Source organism: Mesocricetus auratus, unplaced genomic scaffold, assembly GCF_017639785.1.
Source record: "Mesocricetus auratus isolate SY011 unplaced genomic scaffold, BCM_Maur_2.0 Super-Scaffold_100022, whole genome shotgun sequence".
Taxonomy (NCBI): domain Eukaryota; kingdom Metazoa; phylum Chordata; class Mammalia; order Rodentia; family Cricetidae; genus Mesocricetus; species Mesocricetus auratus.
Window position 1 is genome coordinate 26,188,919 of NW_024429203.1, and position 23,125 is coordinate 26,212,043.

The following is a 23,125-nucleotide window of genomic DNA, read 5'->3' on the forward strand; positions in this document are numbered from 1 at the left end:
CAAATAGCATTGCACTGGGACTTAGAATTTCATTGTGGGAGAGTGTGTGTGTGTGTGTGTGTGTGTGTGTGTGTGTGTGTCAGGGCAGGGATCACAGTCAGTAACACAGATTAAAACACTTTTCTATGAATATTTAAATAACCCAGTAGCTGGGCAAATGCTGACTCCAAATACTGTTTTCCTTTCCTTAATAATTTGTCTGAGTTGCTCTTATACATGGGTATTAAAATAATTAGCATTTTAAGAGGCAATATGCTACTAGTTGCCATTAATTATCTCTGATATATTTCCACAAACATGAATCCCCTTTAATGCTTATTTTTTATATATGTTTATCCACATTTCTCAACTGTTTTGGTGAAGGCAAACACTATTAAGTTTCTCTCTTTCTCTGGTTTCTCATTACAGAAAAAAGAAAGGAAGGAAGGAAGGAAGGAAGGAAGGAAGGAAGGAAGGAAGGAAGGAAGGAAAAAACCAGGCTCTTGGTGCTTCTGGCAAGTTTGTTCTAACACAAGTTGCACCCAGATTGTAATTCTGATAAGTATTTCAGTTCTTTCTTGAAAAAAATTAAATTCACAAAACAATTGATTATCAGTTATAAATGGCAAAAACACCATCTGGTTTTTAAAATTGGTTAAATCCATGTAACAAGGGGGAAAATGTTGGAAGTTGTTCTTGGCGATGAGTTCTAGTCCGTGGAGCAGAAAATGACGCGCTTTACTATGAGAAAGCCAGGGTAGTCATAACTTGTACTTAGCGGCTGTGGGAATTTGATGCGTTCCTCGTATGTTCCATATGTTAAATCGCTTGGCGACGTCTTTGGTGTGAAAGAGCTGGGGGGTGGGGGTGGAGTGTGGCTAGAAGATAGAGCAACAACCCCTTGCTTCATCCGGAGTTCTCACCTCTGGCTCCTATGCAGAAGCCAGCCTCAGTTTCCATACCTGCTAAACTGGAGGGGGGGGGCGTTAACAACTTCCTCAAACCCTCCATGGCAGGTAACATTTCTGTGGCAATCTCTAAATCTGTTTGCAGTCTTCCAGTGAGGTAAGTTACATAGCACTGGCGTTTCCTATAGAGATGTCCCGTGTTGTTCTTTGCCAACTGGAGATTTGAGTAGGTGTTCATTTGATGTGCCAAGAGAACGGAGGGAGATGAAAACACTCCATATCTTCCAATGTCCCCATACTGTGTTCCGAGTGTGGGAGGACTAGGGCCTGGCTACATTCTCTTGGAGCCTCAGCCTCATGAGGAATGCCTTTCCTTAGGAGTCTGCTGCAATCCTGTTATTTTCAAAAAACGTTTCTGGGTTGCTGGCATATTTTCACCTTATGTTAAAAATACAGCTCTCCCTTGCTTATTATTCATGCATTATGACGTGAAATTTATTCCTTCACTTTAACACATATTTATTGAGGCACAGTGCAGCATAGTGGTTAGTTGTGAGGGCTATGTCTGCAATTTGGAAATTGTGAATTTTTTTTAAGGCTGGTGTTTAATTTTTCTAACTGTGTTGAATAAAAAAGAGTGAGGGAAACAATAGAATCTATTTTGAAGGTTGTTTCAATTAAGTAAGATTATGCACCAAAATTCCTTGATAAGGACTCAAGGACACAAGAGTAGCAGCAATATAAAGAACATTCTCCTGTGCCTGGCTCTGTGCTGTTGTGACTGACATGTAGGATCTGACTTTGCAGCATACACTCCATTTTTAGTATAGATAGCCTCTAATTTTTTCATTTCTGATTTTGGTAGAAATCTGCTTTGCATCAGGTCTGATCAAGGTAGTTTACTTCCGGCGATGATAAGAACACATAGGATTTTTTGCAGACTGGACATTATCCTGGTGGCCACGTGGTGTTGGTTTTCTGCCTCATGTCCTCATGTACTGCGATTTGCCCACTGGAGCTTTCTCCACTTCTGGAGGACTGCCTGCAGTTCGTGCATTGGGGCCTGTAATTACAGAGCAGAAGATCCAGGGATGTGGAGACAGGGCAGTTTCGAAAATTAGTTTATGCATAATGGATAATATGAGGCTGCTTTAATGTGCAACTCATTTGATGGGTTGGCCGATCTTAACTTCCTTTTTGATACATATTTTTTAAATTTATTTGTAACATGAGGACAGAGGGCTTGGTACAGCTCTTCTACACTATAGCTCAGATTCAGCAATTTACATTCAGTAATCTCTTGGTCATTTAGCCACAGATAATTTGTCATGGTTTGTTTTAGCTGTTGTGATATTGATATTTATTATGCAAATTGTATTTCCTACATCTTATTGTTCTGCATTCTATGAATACTTAAATTATTATAAACCTTTACACTTAATACGGCTCGTCCTTCAATTTGATGCTTGAGCAACAGAGGGTCAGAGCGCACGCGGTCTTCAAGAGGGGAAGTAAATAAGTAATTAAAAGGCAGACAAACAAGAGAGCCGGCTGCTTTGTTGAAAAGAAAGCAAAGATAATTTCGGGGAGAGAGAGTGTGTCCAGAGAGGCATACAAGTCGCTTCAGCAGAAGAACCTTTGAAGCCGAGAGCACCTGTTGGTCTCTATATGTCTTAAAAAGGACTGGAAGCCTAGCAGAGAAGGGAATTGGCTGACTTTCCCTATCTTTATCGCACTTGGTTCCCCACATTCCCTTCCCCACAAACCTGACGGGTGGATTTTGTGTGCGTGTAATCTTAAATACATATTGCTTACATACTAAAGTCTACTGAGCTTGGGAAGGCCAATTTCAACAAGCTGGGGAGCCCAAGCAACATGCCCCCCCCAACCCCCGCCAGAGATTTACCTTTCTTCAGAATCTACAGCCAAACACACTCTTGAAAATCCCCGAACCCGACTCCACGGCTTCCGTCTCCCTACTATCCCCTAGTCTACCGCTAGGATGTTGAGCGGGCTCTACTGCTTCGCCTGACGTGCAAAGCACGCATGCACTTCTCCCAGATTGTTTTGTCAATCCGGGGACCTACATTCGCACTCTCCACTCCCCGGTTTCCCAAAGATCTCATTCCTTCGTGCAAGGTGAAGGAAGGAAATTTGCAAAGTGTGACTTCCACAGGTCGATGCACAAGCAGTGCCCGGGCCCAGGAGCCTCGCGGTGAGACTCTCCTCCGAGGCGAAAGCCGTAAACGTTCTTAATAAAGGTGCACAGAAGCTAGAGACCCGCCTCCTGGAGCCGCAAGCCCCCCTCCCCGGCGTCCCTGCCAGGCGCCAGGCAGAACACTTTCTTCTCCACCGGGGAAGCTAAGCGGAATTTTAACGTAAACATATTTGCATAGGCCCCTCCCATAGGCCCCGCCCCTAGGTGGCGCGGGCGCGCGGCCGAACGCTAGCGCCAGGGGGCGGGGTGGGGGAGGGGGCTAGTCCTCCGAGAGCCGTGTTGGGCTCGCGGCGCCACGATTGGTCGGTCCTGACTCCGCCTTTAGCGCATCTCATTAGCATCTCATTAGCTGTCCGCTCGGGCTCGGGAGGCAGCCTCCGCCGCCAGTCTGAGGCAGGTGCCCGACATGGCGAGTGCTGTGCTGCCGAGCGGATCCCAATGTGCGGCGGCAGCGGCTGTGGCGGCGGCGGCAGCGCCTCCCGGGCTCCGGCTCCGGCTTCTGCTGTTGCTCCTCTCGGCTGCGGCACTGATCCCCACAGGTAGGTTGTGGGCACCCGCGGATTGGTCCCGAAATACCCCCCCCCGGGCACCCCCAGGAGCCGTAGCTATGGAAGGGGGGGACGTTTCCATGACAACCTCCCCCCCACTTCCTAAATCCGAAGCGGCGGGAGCGTGGCTAGGAAAGTCGGGGCTGAGATAGAAGGGGCTGAGGGGTCGGCGCCCCTTCCCTCCTGCCCACCGACTGCGGATGGGAGCCCTCAGGGATGGCTGCACCCACACCTCTTCTTTCTGGCGTAGCGCGGGGTGCTTAGTGTAGTGGTCTTGGGGGCCAGAGGCTAGCGCGTGGGGGAAGGGAAGCCCTCTGAGGCGCCCCGAACCTTTCGGACCCTTCGAAACTCGCTCTTGTCCCTGGAACTTGCAGGTCCTCCTGTGTCCCCGGGCTTAGCCTTCGTCCCCTCCGTTCCAGCTCGGTCCCCGGATCCATTCTCCATTCCCCGAAGCTTCCTCCCCGCGGGTCCCCAGGACATCTCCACAGTCGTGTCCTCTTCCCCGCTTGCCCGCGCTCTGCAGGTCCCCCGCCCCAGAGCTGCACGCCTCTCGTGTTTCCCTCCAGCCGAATGCAGCCCTTCGGCCCCCTCCGCTGGGCTGCGGGTCGGCTTGGCTGGGATCCAGGCAGGGAAAGTTCCCGGCTCGGGGGCGGCCGCTCGTCGCGGCGGCTGCAGAAGGGGCTCCTGGTGCCTCCAGCCGGTCCGCGCCACGAAGGCCTCTGCCGCGAGTGAGGATCCGGGATTTCCCGGCTGCGCGTCCTTCGGGCAAGCGGCCCGCAGGTGGTGGCGGGGGCGTTCGCGGCCTCTGCGGCCAGGCGCTCGCCCTGCGGGCCTCGGGGCGCTCCCCGCGTGGCCGACGGTCTTGAGAATCTGCCCGGGTGGCGGCTTTGCGAGCGCCGCGCCTTCCCTGAAGACGCCGAGCGCTTGGCAGGAGCCCCGCGTGTGGCTGCCCCTGTGCCGGGCGCGTTGGCGCGGTCGGGAAAGAAGAGGGCAGTGTTTGCATTTGCTAACAAAAGGGAGTCGGAGCTCTTCCCCATCGGAGAGGCCGGCCGCGCTGCGCCCGCCTCCCCACCGCCTCGCCGCTCTCGCCAGCCGCGCGGTGTCCCCGTGCTGCTGTGCCGCCTGCCGCTGGCTCCCGGCGGCCGGCGGGACCGAGCGGCACCGGGCGGTGGCGAGCGGGAAGCGGGAGGCTGTGCGCGAGGGGATGCGCTTGGGCTCTGAGCCTGTAAAACCCCTCCTTGCAGCTCCGAGCTGCAGGACCTGGGAGCAACAAGTGGTGGAGGACGCCGCCAGCTCAGCCCCCACCTGCGGAGCCCCCAGCCCGGGAGGATGCAGCCCTGGGACCAGCGTGCGGTTCCGGGGGAGCCTCTTTTCTCGGATTGTGTCTTTTGTTTACACGCTAGAGGACACATAGTTATGTAAACACCGCAGGAGACAAGCTGTTGGCTGTGGGGATGCTTAGGAGTGCTAGCTTCAGATTTAGGGGATGCCAGCTTGGTTGATTTACCCCCCCCCCAAAAAAAAACAGGTTTGGGAAGGAGCTCGTCTTGAAGAACCCTTTGAGTCTCTAAGGGTGAGAGCCTGGCAGCACCTTCCATTCCAGCTTGAGATTTTTGTTTTCCATGCTACGGTCTGTCTCCGGATGTTTATATGTTTTTCTTCTGTGAATTCTTAATTTATGAGTTACGCGATAATTAGGTTTAGCCGAAGCCCGTGTGGTTACAACTTAATTTCTGGTGATGCCACTGACTGGAAGGGTTCGATAGAGTGTTCCCGAAAGAGATCCCTCGTGCTGCATTGTAAAAAGCGCCACTGTCAGTTAAACGTGAGCGTGAGTAAAGGCTGGGTAACTGGCGCATTACAGAGGCAACAATAGACTTGTATTGGCTGCAGAACCAAGGGTGGGGGTGGGAAGCGCTGGCCCGGGATATTGCCTTTCGACTAAAAATGGGAGCCGTGCAATGCCACTAAACCTGCAGAGAAGGATTAGATTTTGCCTCCCTTGTCAAGCCTGCTCATTGAAGGCACCGGGTAGTAACAGCAGTACTATATTTGTACTATCTCGGTGAGAAGTTGCCTTCCCCGCGAGGGATGTGTGCTGACTTAGAAAGGAACGGTCTGGAACTCAACCGTGCATGTCAAAGCTACAGGAAAATTCTGTTGCCAGTTACCATGGAAGCAGCTTCTTGCTCTTGTGTACATCCCTGTTTGTACGCCGCTTATCAGATTGTGTTCAAATTAGAAAGTAATTGGGTTTGATTTGTAGTGAGGGGGTGAGATGACTGTCTTTAATTTTTGAATACTCTGTGTGTGTGTGTGTGTGTGTGTGTGTGTGTGTGTGTGTGTGTGTGTGTGAGATGGTCTTGGCCAAGCCCTACATTCCGTACTGCAGGGGTCAATTTCAGGTGGACACTGAAATACGTTCCTTAGATGCTAAGTTAAAGCTTTCTCAGGGGCATCTGCTTCTTTCTCATCCCCGGTTTAAAGAAACCTGTTGGTGCTACCATCTAACTTCATTAGGCTTGTTTCATTCCCATCCTTGCCGAGAAAGCCGAGTCCACGTATTATATACTGGGGTTCTGGTTCTGTTTGCTTCTGTAACTGAAGCCATCCTGCCTGCCACCCACCCTCACCCCCATCCCAGAGAAAATCTACTCCCATCTCTCCTGTGGTGTTTGGATGAAACAGACCTGTATGAAATACAGCCAAAATAGGATTGCCTATACATGTGTTAATCACTCCTGTCATATTTAAGGTGCAGACATGCTGCTGTTTGGAACCCTGAAGGAGCCTGCAGTAGATCGCCCCACACCTACCCTTTTCAGGATTAGAGACAATGGTTGATGGGTAGGGGATTTGTGGGGGTGGCAGTCAGTCCTAGTTTGCTCTAGCCGGTTGGGACTTTGTTGGAGCTCAGTTGGAGCTTGCATACCAGGGACAGGGACTTTGTAAAAGTGACGCCCTGCTATTGTTGTCTTTCCCTGCATCAAATTGAATAGTCACAGGGGGGGACTTGCACTTTCCTGTGATAGCTTCGATAAAATATCCCTCATTAATGCCACTTTATATTTACAGTGTGTCACTGGAGACGCACAAGGCTTCATTTAGTGACTTGTGTGACGAGACAAGCTTGCATTATTTGCCCGGGACATTTTGGAGGAACAAGAGACCCATTGAGCAATCTTTTGAAATGAACAAATACGAAAAAGGGGGGAATAAAAGAGCAGGCAGTTCTCCGGAACAAAGAGCTTTATTCATATGGATGTTGTACATGCTTTATCCAGTTTTCCCCAGTGGCTCTTCTGGTAAAGGGGAGTGGGACAGGGAAGGTGATAACAGGCTGGGCACTCTGGCTTCCTCTTTTACTTCCTGACTCCTATTCTTACTGGAGTTGGTTCCCTACTCACTGCCTGCTTCTCAGTCTCCACTCCCTCCAACATCATCCCCCCCCCAATATAACAGGCTCTCAGATTTCAAAGGAGATTTTGAAATCTTTTCTGCCATAGTTAACTCCCATCGGAAGAAACGGCTAGGTAGCTAGCTACCTGTTGACTGATCAACATTGGACAGCGTACTGAGTGAAGGGAAAAAGAGTGCCTTTTCTATGACATGTGCCAAGACAGTGAATGTGAGATGGTAGGTAAGGTGTCTTGCAATTATCATGTTAGCCTCATTGTGTTTATTTTTTAGGGATGTACATTCCAATTTTTAAAAATCATTATTACTGGTCTTCTTGGATTTTATTTTTAAACTTTATCCCATACATGGTACATTTCAGCTTCATACGTAATTTTTTCTTTTTATTTCTTCAGCCTCTATTGTTAAATGATTTTATTTTCTTTAAAATTGATAGTACTGCTATGAAGATCAGTGCTATGAGACTCATTCTTATTGGGTCTGTGGATGTGATATTTTAAAGCTAATTGGCCACATAGAATTTGTATTTAGTTTTCTTAATGTTTTGATTGGTTTTGTGTGTGTGTGTGTGTGTGTGTGTGTGTGTGTGTTTAACAAAAGGGCCATTTTTATGTGAGGGTATTTCTTAGAAGGGGCCAAACTAATTGATACTGTGATTGGGATGGAAATTGACCACATACGAAGAAAATTTAAAAGAAAGAAATCCAAAGGATTAAAATGCTGTCTATCTTTCTTTGGAAGAATGCTATTGACCATTATGCTGGGCATTTTTAACAGAAAATCCAGCCCAGAAAGGAGAAATCACACAGCGACATCTGTTGCAGAACTGAAAATTTTCTCCTTTGAAATGGAAGCAATTAGCCCCGTGTAACCACCTAATAGTATCAGAGTATGTGTAGTGACACAGATATGAACACAGGCAAATTTACATTTGTGCACACATACACACATTATACAGAAGCTCACATATTCATATTACGGTACTAGAAAATGTAACACTGGAGTGCCGAAGTGCTTTACAAACTGTTAGAAAGTCTCATGACTATAGAACTGTTGAAAAGGAAAGATAAAAGCAGTCTTCTTAGGAAATAACCATTGTTTTTAGGTGAGGCCACTGAAGCTCTGCTGAATTGAGGCTGAGTTGGCTGTAGGTCTTGGATGGGGCAGGTCCCTTGATGTCCAGCCAGTGGACCTTCTGTTCTTCCTCCTGGCAGTGATGCCCAGACAGAGATACGGATCATGGGAGGGTAGTACCTTGGCTAAAACTATTTTGTATTCTGAAGGCAGTGAGATTAATTGTTTGCTCTAGGTAATAAACCCATGGATCAGAAGGAGTGACCTCCGGGAAGAAAGGACCAGCTCTTGGTACCTTTGCCTTTGGTGTTGACAAATGATTCTGCAACCTCTGGACTTTATTTGGCAGCCACTACGCGAATGTCGTCCAAAGTGCCTTCATATGGGAGACCGCGGGGTTGTGTTGTTGTAATAAGTCACAGGCGAAAGCTAAGCTTCGGGAAGCTCATGTTTTGGTTTTTAAGAATTTCATTTGTCTTTTCTGAAGTCTAAAACAAGAGCCTACCTTGGTTTTCTTAGCAGGTTCGCCTTTGTTATTTGCAGAGAAAACGCTAAAGGGAAAATTTTTTTTTCCTTAAAGGGAAACTTTTTCAGGATGACTTTTATATTGGCCTTATTTTCTTTCCTGCACACCCAGCTTGGTTACAGAAAATTTCAAATATACACAAAAGCAGAAAGGATGCTCTACTAAATTCTGCTTGAAATCACCCAGTCTCAATATATTGTTACCTACCCTTACATATCTGACTCCTCTGCTTTCTACTCCTCCCAGATTATTTTAAATAAATCCTGGACATCCTATAATTTTTCCACAGTCACTTCAGAATGAATCTCTAAGATGCAACCTTTTTTCCCCACTCATAATTACAATATCGTTATCTGGATTACACAGATTCTCAACTGGATATACAGAATCTTGTTTTCTATTCTTGCCTTTCAGAGGAAGATGGAATGAAGGGTTGTCTCTGTGGGTAATGGTCAGGCAGAAACTCGAATCAGAGCGATGGCTGCTTGTGCTCAGGAGACCTTTCCTGTGGTTAAGTTTATTTTGAGCAAGGTTTTGTTTGGATCGGATAAGATGAGTTTTATGATGGTGTAAATATGGTTGTGTAAATATGCAGTAATTGTGGCTAATTCCTCCATTGTGGCCTGTACCCATGGCAAAACTGGCCATTTCCAGTTGTTCCCATAATGAATACCCACCATCTGCAGACTGTTGTAAGGCGAGCTTATTTTAGTTCGGCTATGAGATACCCCATTCACACACAGAGAGAAACACAAACAGACAGACGGACACTCTTATTTCTCTTTCTCTTTCTCATGCACCTTCTAGTTCTTTTTGGTACAATTGCCATTGCATTTTGTGCATATATTGTTTAAAAATGTCTTTTTCCACTTCTAACTGGCTATTGATTTCAGTCACTGAAATGATGAAAATACCTTCTTCGGTGGCATGAGAAGCCATACCGCATACTGTGAGTACTATGGTGTTATTTTTGCAAGTTGATGTTGAGGGGTTATAGGGGAGAGAAAAAGTTACTAGCTTTATTTCCCAATATTTGCCCCCATTGATTTAAAATATGATTTTAACATTTCAGCTGGAAATGTTGGACAGCCTTAGTGTACATTTCTGAAATTCGTTTTTTCTTTTTAACCTCCTGAAAAAAAGTTTCCATTTTCTAAAGTCTGTGACATGTCAGATTGCCCATTCTCTCTCCTTTCCTCCCTCCCCAAATCCCTTTCTTTTGGATCAAAACATTTTAAATATTTTTATGTGTATGAGCGGTTTGCTTACATGTGTGCCACATTCACCAAGTGTGTGCCTGGTACCTGCCGAAGTCAGGAGTGGGCATCAGACACTCTGGAACTGGGGATGGATGGTCATGAGTTACCATGTAGGTTCTGGGAACCGAACCCAGATCTTCTGCAAGAGCAACAGTGCTCTTCACCTTTGACCCATCTCTCCAGCCCCTTCATTTTTTTTTTTTTTTGTTTTTTGAGACAGGGTTTCTCTGTATTGTTTTGGACTCTGTCCTGGAACTCGCTCGGTAGACCAGGCTGGTCTCGAACTCACAGAGATCCGCCTGCCTCTGCCTCCCGAGTGCTGGGATTAAAGGCATGCGCCACCAACGCCCGGCTGCCCCTTCATTTTTGAATGTTTTATTTAATGCAGATGCAAATCTGAAGCCTTTTGTTGTTCCTAGCTGAACAAGAAATTATATATGAGATGACATTTAGGGGTCTGAGTGGGCCTGGCCAGGAAAAGCCCTCCTGAGTTGAGTTGGCCACTGGTCAAGAAAATGCATGAAGGAATTTCTACATCCAAGGCTTGGGGAATTTCACCAAAATGGGGTTGGGGAGACTTTGTTTGGAAGCCATCAATGAAGGATGGAACCCACTGGAATGTTTGTAATCATAAGTGATACCTCCTTGTGGAATTTCAGAAGCCACAGTTTCTTTTTCAGAGATTCAAATTGCAGGTTCCAACCAGCAGCTGCCATAGGGGTTAATGAACACTTTTTCTTTTTTTCTTTGAAGGTCTTCCAGTGCTTGTCCTCCAAAGCCTTGGTGCAGTTGTCCATGGACTAGGGATAGACAAAAGGGAGATGTAGGTATTTATATGGCCAAAATTATGGTTATGCAAAAGACAAACTCAGTGTTAAATTGCCAAAAGCAGGTGCCAAGACAGCCTGTTCATGACAAGTGGGGGTCTTGAATAAAGCAATTGCCTTAAGGAAGGGAAGTTTTAAAAAATCTATTACATGTTGTACTGGAATCTAGTTACTTGACCCAATATTTTGATCTAGGTATTTCAGAGATGTTAAGTAAGCTTGAAGTAAGTGCTGTGAAATATATTTAAGTGGTACTCAGGATTTGAAACTGGTGTTCCAGTGGAGCATGGACTTAGTAAATGCCTAGAGTGTCTTGCTCTTGGCAGAGTTCTTTGGGAAGGTAGACTGTCTAATTCCTCCTTAGCTCTCTAGCCCAAGACAGCACTATCAAGTTAGAATTAAGTTATGTTATCTCTGGAGAGTTGAGGCAGAATCTGCCTGAAAACAAAGAACAACGCCCCATCTCTCTTATTGTCCACACTGTGTGTCTACGTGGCTGGGATAGCATGCCCGAAATGAACTATTTCTTTATTCTGCCACTGATAGCAGCTTTCTTCAAAGTCTTTTTCATTATTAGGAATAAAACCACTATTACCCTAGCCCCCATGTTCTTAAATTTGGAGCCCCTTTCCCCTTCTTTATCCTTTTCATTATTACTACTGTCATTTGAAACAGGGTTTTGTGATTCCAAGCCTTGCTTTAGATCTTGCTATGGAGTCAGGAATGACCTTGAACTTCTGATCTTCCTGCTTTCATATCCTGAGTACTAGGGTTACAGGTGTCTGCCAACCATACACAACTTATGTGGCTCTAGAGATTGAACTGTGCTGCAGAAGGAGCCTAGGGCATTGATGCAGACATTTTACTGACAAGCTAATTTCCTTAAATTGAAATTAAATGGGCCACATCTAGAAACTTAGTGGCCACGTGCTGTGTTTTCTCAGAAACTACCTAGCCACTCTCCTTTCTGAATACTGACTGTCTCTACTACTCTGAGGCAGCACAAGGCTGTCTGCTGCAGTTCTAATTCCTTTCAGGGCAGGAAGGTGGAGCTTCCCTTGCAGAAACTTAATCTCAAATTCTTGTTTCTTGCTTCAAATTCAATCTCCATACTGTTTTGTCTTTAGGTGGTTCCTTCCTCGATTGCTCTCTCATTTCCTCTCTAATTGCCCTCATTTCTTATTACTTTTCAGCCCAATCCTGATGGGACTGGAAGACTGATGATTCTGCATTGAAACTGAGGAAGAAAGTGGTTGTGCCTATCAGCCTTCATCTGGTTTCTGTGGCATAAAAGGACTCTGCTTCTCCTTTAACTGTCTGTCTTGGCTCATAGGTGAAGGATGGCTGGCTCTCTTCATCTCCTTTGAGAATAGACACCTTTTCTTTTTGTCTTTCATTTTAACCAACCTGTACATTAAAGCAGGGCTCCATGCTGGCCTTTCTTTTTCTGACTTACCAGGTGTGTGTGTGTGTGTGTGTGTGTGTGTGTGTGTGTGTGTGTGTGTGTGTTTCTTTATGCCAGTTAGTGATTGTGATGAAAGTTGTCATTATTGTGACCATACTTTGCATGGAATGTTTAAATTTCAGAATATTGAAATATATCGTGGCTGTTTTAATATTTTGCTTCACTCTAGCCTAAAACAGTAGTGTGAATGACTTAAATTATAGTCTGTCAAAATAATACTTTCAGCCCCAAGTGAAGTTCTTTCAAAGGAGGACCATTTCTCAAGGGTGAAAAAACAAAATCAAAGGACCTTGTGTGGAACTACTGGCGTGGTATGAGATCAGCCACTGTGAAGGTGATCCGGGAAATGCCACCTTGCAGATGACATCTTGATGCTTACATCTGGTGCATGTAGTTACCATGAAAAAGCTACCTGAGAATTCTCCTAATCCTGGACTTCTTTGGGCTACTATGGGAGTAGAGCTGCTTACCTCAACACAGTCATGCCTGCTTTGCAGTTTTGTGGTAGTTCTGGTTGCTTTTTGGTAGGTAATGTAAAGGACAAATTATCATTGGCTCAATAAACAGAAATGCGGAGCCCTTGTTTCTTCATGTCACTGATGAACTTGCTGTCTTAGGGCTTCTTTCAGAGGATCTGGTATTACCATCTGCCATCCTCCTTGCCTTCAGTTTTCCCTGTCTGGTAGAGTTATTGCTGGTATACAAAGGTTAGCACTGTGATAAAGTAGTGCAGCATTTCATTGTCTCCTGATGGTCTGGGACAGTGCTGAGGAATGGGTCTAGGAGCAGACTGTGTTTGTGTATTTGGCTCTTTGCAGCATTTGCCCTGTCAAAACAAGCTGCCCAGTCATCCTTGCAAATCATCAGCTACATTCTTCTGATGACACGGGAGCATCGCCTCATTTCTCTTGCAGAAACCTTTATTTAAACAATGAAAACTTTAACGATACAAAGAAAAAAAAACCAAGTTAATTTAGTACTAAATTACTGCTCAAATGGTTTTATCTCTTAAAAGGTTCAAGTAGACATTAGCTTAAATGACATCCACTTTCACTTTTGCTTGTGCCTATCTTATGAGCGGGCATCCTTGTGAAGAGCCCCTGCCTCTTGTCTCCAGCTTTGTTAGCAATCATATGAATGTTAGCTGATTTTCACTGCTCGTCCCTGGTCCAGGTTGTCAAGTGGAAATCTTGCTTTGGGTTCTACAGCAGGATCATGTAGAATAGCACAGTAGCCTGCCTTATAGAATGACAGCACTTGAAGCAGAACACACACAGGGGCATGTTTGTGCCGAGTATCCATGTCTGTCCATCTCTTTATTAAAATATCTAACTAGTGGTGGTGGGTAATGTCTACTAATACATATTCATTTGTAAATCCCTTACATATAAGGCAATATTGAAAAATTATGTTGAAAGGATTAGTTCAAGATGTTCTCAGTCTGCTTTGAGGAGATGTGGAGGAATAAAGTGAGTGGAATCATGTAACATCAGAGAAACATAGGGTGATTATAATCTAATTACCAGGCTTTTAAACGCAGACTTTATTATTTTAATCAACCTCTTATATTGTACTTGCTATATTGAGTATAAACAGGGTACTGCTAGCCCACAAGACTAGAATGAGGTAGAAAGGTGAACATTTGATTTATGAAAATGACAAATCAGTGAGTATCTACTTTCATGCCAGGGAACTGTTGGGCATATCTCTATCTTCTGAAAAGGTAGCTATATGTGTTTTTTTCTTTTCCCACCAGTTATTTTGGGAAAATTTCAAAATCACAGGGAACTTGAAACGGGAGTACAATGACAGTGCATATTTATATCTACCTTACCTAGAGCCATCAACTGTTAAAATTTTGCCCATTTGTATTATTGCCATATCCTTAAATAATATATAAACATATTCATAGTTTTTCTTTTTCTGAACCCCAGGAAAGTGAATAGTAGGCATGATACTTGACTCTTGAACATTCATCATGCAATTCCTGAAAATAAGATTAGTTTCTCGTGAGGTCTCAGAAACGTTACTACTATGCATTTAATATAACTCTACTATTATCTAGGATCTAGGTCATACTCAGATTTGTTCAGTTGGCCCTTCAATATTATTTTATCCTTCCCAGTACAGATCTTGAAGCACCAGCAAACATACACTGGATTTGGTTTTGATGTCTCTGGGATCTGTCAGTCTACAACCATTTCCCTCCTGTCCACCCTTTTCCCCTTTATTTCTCTTTTGTGGTGCTTAGGATCACCTGAGGGTTTCCTGCGTGCTAGAGTAATACTCCGTCACTGGGATGCACCTTTCACCCTGTTAAAAGGATTTTTTAAAAAGAGGAGTTCTTCATGGCCCTGGCATTTTGAATCCAGACACACCGTTTCCTAGAATGTTTTATGGTTGTACAGATTGTCTGATCCTTCCCACCTACTTTGGCTCAGATTGAGCATCTTTGGTGAGAAATACTGGAAAAGTGAACTGATATTGTCATCTTGTAGCTTCTTGTAAATTTTCCCCTAGGTCCTGTTTAAACTAATCACTTAGTGTAGGTAGATCATAGATTTCTGCAGTGTTGCCCCTTTGTAATAAATAAAGAAGTCTAGGGTAGTTTTGAGAGTGCTGATCCTGTTCTCTTAAGGCACTTCTTGAGTTAACGGGCCAATAGCACTAATAAATGTCTATGCCAACTATCATAAGAAGTTGGTGGTTTCCAATTCCGTGATTCCCATAGTGATGGAGGTTTTCCTGTGTAGAGAAGAGCTTGTTCCTCCCCATGCCTTTTTTGTGGATTTAAAAAATAAGAACTCAGTGTGATTTGACAGTGGCTCATTACCGTCAAAGTTGACCCGTTGAGATCCTCTATGAACTCTGCTGTATCATTTTGATGTAGCCTTGCTTGTTAAAACTTTTTAAATTACATGTGCATGCTCTAATACATATGTGTGTACATATCAGAGGACAACTTGGAGGAATTAGTTATCTTCTTCCACTGGCGGGTACTTTATCACTTTATGTCATAAGCTATATAAGCTTACCTTGAGTCATTCCCACCCCTGACCTGAATTTAGCTATTTCTCCAAGGAGTCCTGTTTGCTTTTTGTGGAGAAATATTCAGTAAATAGAAGAGAGTTGTACTCATTGGATTTGTGCTGTCCTTGTTTCTAGACTTTTCCATTGGGCAAGACTTGGTAGGACTTGGCACCCTCCCCCCCACTGTACACATCCCAGTAACATCCTGTATTTTAATGTTTGTTAAGTCATGATATGTAACACTGGTGCTTTGTTTGCTAGCCTGACATCCACATCATTTTTCTTCATTTCCCATTTCTTGTATCTTCTGCACCAGGTGAAAGCCCTGGGTTCCAGCTTTATCCGTATCTTATAATTAGTATAATTTGAAATTATGTCATCAGACAATAATTTTACCAAGTAAATCTCAGATTTTTCCCCTCTATTTTTATCATTAAAAGGATCCTACTTTTCGTGATGGTTGTGGTGCACGTCTTTAATCCCAGTACTTGGGAGGCAGAGGCAGGTGATCTCTGAGTTTAAGGCCAGCCTGGTCTACAGAATTAGTTTCAGGACAGCCAGGACTACACACTACACAGAGAAACACTGTCTTAAGAGCCCTTCAACAAAAAACAAAGCAAACAGACAACCCTCCCAAAATAAACCAAAAATACTACTCATGTAAACAAAATACATGGTGTTAACAAGTTTGAGCCTGAATGAGCTGTCTGTCTGTCTGTCTCTGTCTCTGTCTCTGTCTCTTTGTCTCTCTCTTTCTATGTGTGCTTGAGAGAGGAGATTTTGCAGATATATATTTTTGGGTACCTAAATTAGCCACATGGCTCAAAAAAATTCCCTATTTTTTCTGTTCCCTTAAGACAAAGCAACCTTCCTTTGGTAGCATTTTCTTTCATTTGTATTCTGCTTCCTATGTTTTTAAAATAGGTAATGGTACTTTCTTTTTTTAATTTGTGTTATCACATCCCTATGTTCTTTTTATTTGATCAACCCTGGCTGCTTCCCATTTATTTAAATGATATCCTCATCATTCAGCTTTGTTTTAAAAACCATTTTTTCTGTCATCTTCAATTGTATTGCTACTTCTTTCAAACTTGGGTGGGATTCTGGGATTCTGTATATATTTTTTATTTTCCAATGTCTTTGAATAAGGGCTGCTTTTCGGTATCACTGTAATGTGCTTCTGATATTTATTGAAAGATAAGAATGATTTCTGGAAGTGCAATCTTGCCAGCCTGATGTTTGATTGTGTTTTTCTTTGCTTTTGATTAGTCTTTTTAAAGATTCTTCTCCCTATCTCATAAGTTGGATAATTATAGCCCAAGCTTTAACTCTTCCTACTTTTTACTGTTTTTCTTTAAACAGGGTGTTGAAATTCTGGCCTTAAACTTACCATGTAGCCCAGACTGGCCTTGAATTCATGATCCTTCTGCCGCTGTGCCCTGAGTACTGGGATTACATGTGTCCACCACCATACCCAGCGCTACTTAAAAAAAAAAAAGTAGTATAACTTACTCTAAGGTGCACAGCCTAGATGTATTTAAAATCTCAGACCATGTTAAAAAACAACAAAAACACACCCCTATGGAGGGCCTCACCCTCCCTGGGGAAATGAGGGGATAATGGGTGGGGGTTGGGGGGAAGGCACGGGAGGAGGGGAGGGAAAGGGAGAGGGACCTGGAACTGACTTGTGAAGCAACCTTGTTTCTAATCTAAATTTAAACTTAAAAATAAAAGAAAGAATAATAAAATAAAAAACAAAAAACAAAAAAAACAGAACCTACTTATTGGACAACACCATTAGAGTGTTCTGCAGTCATCCTAAAAAACAGGAAGCAAGAATGGCAGCTATGACTTCCTGTCTGTATTCATGAGTTTATTTGTTCTCACTGTCACCCTGCAAGTACTTACTACTGCGGACTTATTTTCCCAGTAGGAATTGGGAGGAGGAGGAGGAGGAGGAGAAGGAGAAGGAGGAGGAGGAGGAGAAGGGGAGGAGGAGGGGGAGTAGGGAAGAAACACAGAAAGCAGATAACAGAGCCAACACAAAACAGATCAGTCTTCCAACTCTAATTTTACACATACAATTCTATGGTTTCAAACCATCATGTCTACAACTGAGCCTAATCCCTCCCCCTGCTAGTCCTTCCTATACCCCGAATGTTCCTGGTGAAATGTCTTTCTATCCACCTGGAGTTTGTCTGGATGTGGCCTCAGAGTACTACTGCATCCTTCACCGTCTTCTAATAGTTGATAGGTCCTTCTTGTCTTCATTCTGCAGATGAGGTAAGTAGGTATAACAGTTCCTTAATTGATCCATTTACTTCTAGCCCTATCCCTTGTAAAGCATCTTTAATACTGTTTCTGGATGGATCTTTCTGAAATACACATTAGATTGTCACTTTTGAGTTTAAAATCCTTCAGTGTGTTCTTGGTACTTTTAAGGCAAGGCTTACTCACTCTGCATGGCCTTCAGAGTCTTTTGTCATCTACATCAGGCTTCCCCCACTCTCACCTCCTCCCAGCCCTCCACACTTTTTACTACAGAAGTAAATGCATCCCAGTGCTCCAGAGGCTCTCTCCCCACCTGATGTGTACCACAGCCTCTGTGACTAACTCTTGCTAGCTGAGTACTGACTCTTGAAGTAAATTTCCCTGACCACCCAGCTTGGTTAGGTTGTATTTTGTTGTTCCCCTTTGTACTTTGCTCAGGGATTTTCCTGACTTAGCTTGTTCCTTCCCGTCAAACATCCTTCATGGATTCCAGTCTCTAGTACTTGGCGCATGTTTGCTTTTCTGTAGCTTCTTTCTATGGAGAGAAATGTCTCATTCCTTTCCCAGCCTCAGGTTAGCAAATTTAAATTATGTACTAAATGGCCTAAGTCTGCTGTTTCTTTTTCAGGTCGTATGTAATTTCCAAGGCAGGGAGATTATTGTCCTTGAAAATTATTGCAGTTTCTATGACCATTCCATGACATTTGACATTTTATTTATTTTTTTACATGTTGACATGTATCCATGTTGTGAATGGGCATGTGTCCATGTGTCTTGAACAGAGGGGTGATTCCTCAGGAGCATTGAACCCGCAGGCTTATGCATAACACACTGCACCCTCAATGTGTTGAACCAATAAATGAATTGAATATTAGGTGCCTATTACAACTTTTGTAACTCTTTCAGTATGCACACGAGCAGGGGACACAATGACACTAGTTCAGGCTTGAAGAGCAACCTGAAAATGAACCAGTCCGAAGTGTGTTTATTCATTTGCCAGCTTTCTGTTATATTGTTGAATTTCCAATATGTATGTGTCTTGTCATTTATCACTTGTGAAATTCTCTTAGTTGGGACTTATTATAATTAGTACCAGGTTTATTATTTATAAATTTAACTTAGAGGTTGTCCTATCTCCAGCTTTCACGGCTCTGAGTCTTACAAGGGTTTGATTTTTCTCCTAATGGATGAAGAGGTGTAGAATTTCTGACCATTTCAAAGCTTGAAGGACTAGCTCCTGGTGTTTGTTCATACTTGTTGGGCAATCACTGGAGAGATTTAGACTGCTGGCCCAGATAAGAGACTCTCTTCCCATTTATTTAGTCACGGTCCTGGGATAACTGGACTTTGAGTCATTGCTGAGGTTATAACGGCAAAACCAAGAGACTTATCTTGGAGGTCATCTGCTCCTCTTGTTGACTTTCAGGAAAATCTTGTCTTAAAAACCAGATACGTTCTCAAAAGAGGTAGTGAACATAGGGAAATTTACACCTCAGGGTAACAATTTTCCCTATACTGTAATAAAGATATATGTGGAGTCAGTGGATGCAGAATCAAAAAATAGATCACCGTAATCGGATCACACATGAGAAATGGCTTGTTGCTGTGCTTAAAAACATGGGCAAGGCAGCACTTTTTTTCTGGGGCTGTTTCTACTCTTTGCAACTACATCGTTGGTAGGAATTAAGACTGAGATAAAATGAAGCTTATAACGTTAATTGCCTACAACTGGTCTCATTTTAAGCAGATTTCCTCTCAGTCATCATGGAAGATTTGAGAATCTGTGTGCAGGAAGAAAGCAGAGTGCTTTCTGACATTACCTTGTAATTCAGGAGAAGTTTGGAGTTTAGTCTTTGCCATGAGTGTAGAGGTGGAACCAATCTAACGGGAGTTTATTGCTGTAATATTTTTTAAGTATATTTGTAACGCTAATGTACTGTGACCTTGAGGGTGTTGGAGAGCAAGGGGGTGGCCAGCCCTCTTTTTCACTGTCAGAAGTAATGCCTACTCACTACCCCAGCAGCTAGGGAAGGAGGACTTATTTTTTATGGCTTCTTTCTCCAGCACTATCGCCATAGTCAAAGCTATCCATTGAGACTCCTCTTCCCCTGCCCGAGGCTCACATCCAGTCTGGGCTGTGTCTGCTGCTTTAAGTACTTTAAGTGATGGGGATCGTAGCGTTTTACGGATGCTTCTCCTGTAGCTCTGTACGTTACACAGCTTGTGAGCTGAGGTTTGGAGAAGAATGACAATTTCCCTTTAGTTCTGCCACGTGCCAAGTTCCCTTCTTGTTAGATTTTTTTTCAGTGATTGCCCTTTTGAGACATCTTTTTAAGTTGAAGGCATTAAACCTTTTTTTTTCTTACCATAATTCTTCAAAGAGATATCCTTATCAATGTGACCTACTGTCAAGCTAATAATGATTTGATGGCAATATCCAAGAAAAATTATACCTTTGTAATACAAATTTGGCCAGTGTATTAATGTATAGTATATGGCTGGAATTACCAAGAAGAAAAGATGAGTTAATCAGTTTCTTCTGGAATTGGGTGGTGAACGCTTTAAGTATCCTATTTAAAACAATTGCATCTAGATCCTGTCTGCAGGATTGCTTGTTCCATTATTCTGGTCATTTGCATGAAAACACGTTGATGATTCTTTAAATAACATGTCAGTTCACTTTTCTTTTCATCCAGGATTGCTATTTCTCAAGTGTTCTCATCCGTTCATTTAGGAGCATGAATCAATTGAAAAACGTTGAATTTTAGACTAACGTAGTAACAGCCTTTTCTTCACTTGTTTTTAGCCAAAAATGATCTCCCATTTTCATATTAATTTACCTGTGGTTATATCTCTTTACCCTCACTTCATAAGGTGAGTACATACAGAAATATATTTTAATAGAATATTTTCCAAGATTTTAGCCTTTTTAAAAATGAGGTTATCACCTTCACGATTTTGACCTGAACTTTCCATGAACTAAAGGATCATGTAGAGGAGGGGGGCTAATACTATATACTTATAATAGAAAACTAATTAAAGCCAAATTCCCCTTTTAACATTTATCTGGTTCTGGCACTCAAAGCAATTCCATTTCAGCATGAGAAACCCTCCATTTCTGTATCTGATTCACCTGCAAGGTGCTTTTTGGAAAAAGTACTTTGCTTTTTTTCCCCTTATTTGTCTTGTTTCATTTTTTAAAAAAAGTTTTGTACAAGTGGTTCAAACAAAAAGATTCCTTCACATTCAAAATGTCAGGCCAGAGAGGAGAAAATGCTAGGTACTGGGCAATCATGAGGGCTGAGGCTATCCTCATAGGCAGTGATGTAGAGTGCTTATCCATCTGATGTTTCCTCTTTTCCTATTTCCTTTGGGATCCCACAAGATGTGGCTGTGGCCATAACAGTGAATGGGAGGAGTTGAGATTTTTCCATCACTTTCATGCCTGTCTTCTCTTTAAGAGGTAACTAGCAGGACATGGGAGTATCTTAAAGGCTTTCCATTGAAATGAAACTCTAAAAATGCAGGATAGATTGCTACTAAGAGGTGAGGACCAGTGATATTCCAGTTTGAGGAGGACCATCTGACTAAGAACTTATTGGTAGACAACCAGAGGTGACTAGTGAGAAATGGAATTAGCAAGAGATAAGGTGGGGTGTAGAAAGCCTTGGTGTCTGAGTTTAGATTAAATTTGAATCCATTTGGAGCTAATGAAACCTTTTTGAATAGTGAATTAAAAACAAGTTTTGTTTTAGATGTGGATCTGGGAGTGATTAGAAAATGCGAGATTTGATGAGACATAGAGCACTATGTTGGGGACTAATAGTTCAAATCCTAATGAAAACTTGAAGTAGGGTAATGTTAGAAGAATGAAGGCAGAACTGACTGGGTTTGGTGGCTAACTGGAAAATGGGAATTGAGGGAAAAGAAAGAAAAAATGAAGACGGACTGTGATTTTGAGTCTTTTGTGACTAGAGAAATGACTGCTCCAATTAAGATATAAAAATGTCTTTGGTGAAGTTAGTAAGCTTGGCTTGAACACATTATTTTAGCTACTATTGACATGTACAGGACAAATGTTTAGGAAGCAGTTTGAAATATGGTTCTTGAGTTAGTGAGAGAATTTGAGAGTAGAGCTGGAGATGTGGATTTGAAAGAGCCTGCAAATAAATTTATTAAATTTCCAGTAGGTGTAAGGCATGTTAGGGCAGGAATGTGTGAGAGAGCCCACAGGAGGTGGGTGTTATGGGGACATGATGAAGAGCACTTGGTGGACACCAGGAAGGACTATCAGAGTTTTGGAAGATACATGGTGTAGAAGACAGGACTAAGGAGATGGGTGGGGATCTTTGAGATGGAAATGTAGTCACTGAGGTGTCAGGTGTTATGAAGGTTACTGCTCTTGAAGTGAAGTCTTCACCAGAGAGAAATGTATTATCTTAGATATAAAGGAACTTTGGGGAAAGTCGTGTCAGTGAATAAAATGAGACCCGAGTGCCTTAGCATACAGTTGCATGTGAAAAGGCCAGTTGTTTTGATTTGTGGACACAGATCTATCAGATAATGTCTCTATATTATATAAAGAACCACAGGAAAGCCAGGGATGGTGATTCACACCTTTAATCCCAACATAGTAGGCAGAGGCAGGCAGATTTCTCTGAGTTTGAAGCTAGCCTAATCTACATAGTGAGTTCCAGGTCAGCCAGAGCTGTATGTTAGGAGAGACTCTGTGCAAAAAAACGAAAACAGAACAACAGCAAAGAACTACGAAAAGCCTGTGCAGACTGTCCTTACCACCCAAATGCATTAAGATTATTTAGTTTTTCCTGTCGAATAAAGAACAAATTGTGACGCTCACAACTGTCTTTGTGTTTCTTGTGATGAATGACAGCTTAAGCATGGAGGGGGGATGGGAGGGAACTGTCTCTGGAAGTATGCTATTTTAACAACCACCACCAGAGAATGACTGGAATCCTAGTGTAGCTTGGGAAGCACTTTGCGGACAGCAGGAGGAATCTAGGTCATCACTAGCCGCTCCTATTCTTCCAGTAGATTAGTGTCTGCAACCCTGGCTTTCAGGTCACTGAAGAGGTAGGGAAGACTGTGAATGGCTCCCATCTCAGCCTGTTTTTGCTGCTGTGATAGTACCCGAGGCTGGATAATTAAGAAAAGAGATTTATTTTGACTCATGATTCTGGAAGGCCAAAAACATGGTGCTGGCGTCTGCTCAGCTACTGGTGCACACCTCATGTTGGCAAGGCACAATGGGCACACTGGGAGGAGGTAGACATATGAGATGACATTGCTGTAAAATGGCTGACTGTCCGAGATGTAATCCGGTCATCAGAGAACTAATCCAGCTGGTGGAGAAAGACATTCATTTCTCTGAAAGTTACCATTATGCTGGCAACCCATTTTAAATATAAACATTGGTAATGAAAACCACTTCTAAACCATAGCAGTTCCTCAGTGCACATCAGTCAGTAGGGGATTGCACTGAATTGGCATTTTTGAGCAGTGTCATCTACAGTTGAGTAGAGAGATGTAGTAACATGTCAAGTTGCAGATTGAATTTCCCTAACTCTTCTCTGTACATTACACAT

At 43.2% G+C, this 23,125-nt stretch overlaps 1 protein-coding gene across 6 annotated transcripts in view; it reads left to right on the forward strand.

Annotated features, from left to right (window-relative positions):
- Nucleotides 1-3,415: 3,415 nt before the first annotated feature.
- Cadm1 (cell adhesion molecule 1) overlaps nucleotides 3,416-23,125 on the forward strand; it is a 323,512-nt gene continuing 303,802 nt past the window's right edge. Inside the window, exon 1 of one of the 6 annotated variants that reach the window (XM_005069479.4) lies at nucleotides 3,416-3,644. In XM_005069479.4, coding sequence (XP_005069536.1) covers nucleotides 3,512-3,644 — 133 coding nt within the window. In that variant the 5' untranslated portion in view covers nucleotides 3,416-3,511. The remainder of the gene's footprint in view (nucleotides 3,645-23,125) is intronic. The other 5 variants (XM_005069481.4, XM_005069480.4, XM_005069482.4 and 2 more) reach the window with 5 other exon arrangements.